Source organism: Buceros rhinoceros, unplaced genomic scaffold, assembly GCF_000710305.1.
Source record: "Buceros rhinoceros silvestris isolate BGI_N320 unplaced genomic scaffold, ASM71030v1 scaffold22328, whole genome shotgun sequence".
Classification (NCBI taxonomy): domain Eukaryota; kingdom Metazoa; phylum Chordata; class Aves; order Bucerotiformes; family Bucerotidae; genus Buceros; species Buceros rhinoceros.
The window spans coordinates 4,666-5,325 of record NW_010425430.1 but is presented as its reverse complement, the minus strand read 5'-3'; the positions used below and the strand labels follow the sequence as shown (position 1 = coordinate 5,325).

Here is a 660-nt window from a genome sequence, read left to right as displayed (position 1 = left end):
GCCGTGCAGCCAGGGGAAAAGGCAGGGAGCGTCGGCCCGCACCAACACCCACCGTGCGCGAGCAGCTCCCCACCCCTGCCGAAACAAATGAATCACCGGTCTGGGTAAGGCTGAGGCACAGCACGGAGAGCTGCGTGCGCTAAGGAGGCTCTACAGTACACCAAATTATACACCCAGAGGGAGGTTTATCCAGAGAGCCGCTGCACCAAGACATCTTGTTTAAGTTTTAAGGAGGTAAAAAGGAAGAAAAGCCACCCACATCACACCAGACATCGACCTGATTTTGTCGACTCCGCAGCCGCCTTAGCGGATGTGTTTATGAAACCCAAAGCGTTATCATGTGAACCTCAGCGAGGCGCCATGAATCACCACCGCTCGCGAGCGCAGGACTTTGTGCTCAGGGAAGGAAGAGCCAGCAGCCCCCGCCCCAGCTCTGCTGGCTGCAGAGCAAGGATTCCAGCAGGCCAGTTACCTTCAGTACCAGTCGGGCAGGGGGAGACTGGCCCATCGTACCCAGGGCGTTATAAGGCACACAGGTGTAAGTGCCGAGAGCATCTTCGGTTGCCTCCTCTATCCGGATCGACCCGTCTTCCAGCAGGTTCCAGCCAGCATACTGCAGCAGTCAGAAAGAGGATGCTGACTATCCTACACCAACCACAG

General features: G+C 57.1%; 1 protein-coding gene across 1 annotated transcript in view; it reads right to left on the bottom strand.

The window, feature by feature from the left end:
- LOC104497860 (protein turtle homolog B) overlaps nt 1–660 on the bottom strand; it is a gene marked incomplete at both ends in the record, with an annotated part of 14,890 nt that overhangs the window by 10,509 nt on the left and 3,721 nt on the right. Inside the window, one exon of the mRNA XM_010141160.1 lies at nt 473–613. Coding sequence (XP_010139462.1) covers nt 473–613 — 141 coding nt within the window. The remainder of the gene's footprint in view (nt 1–472; nt 614–660) is intronic.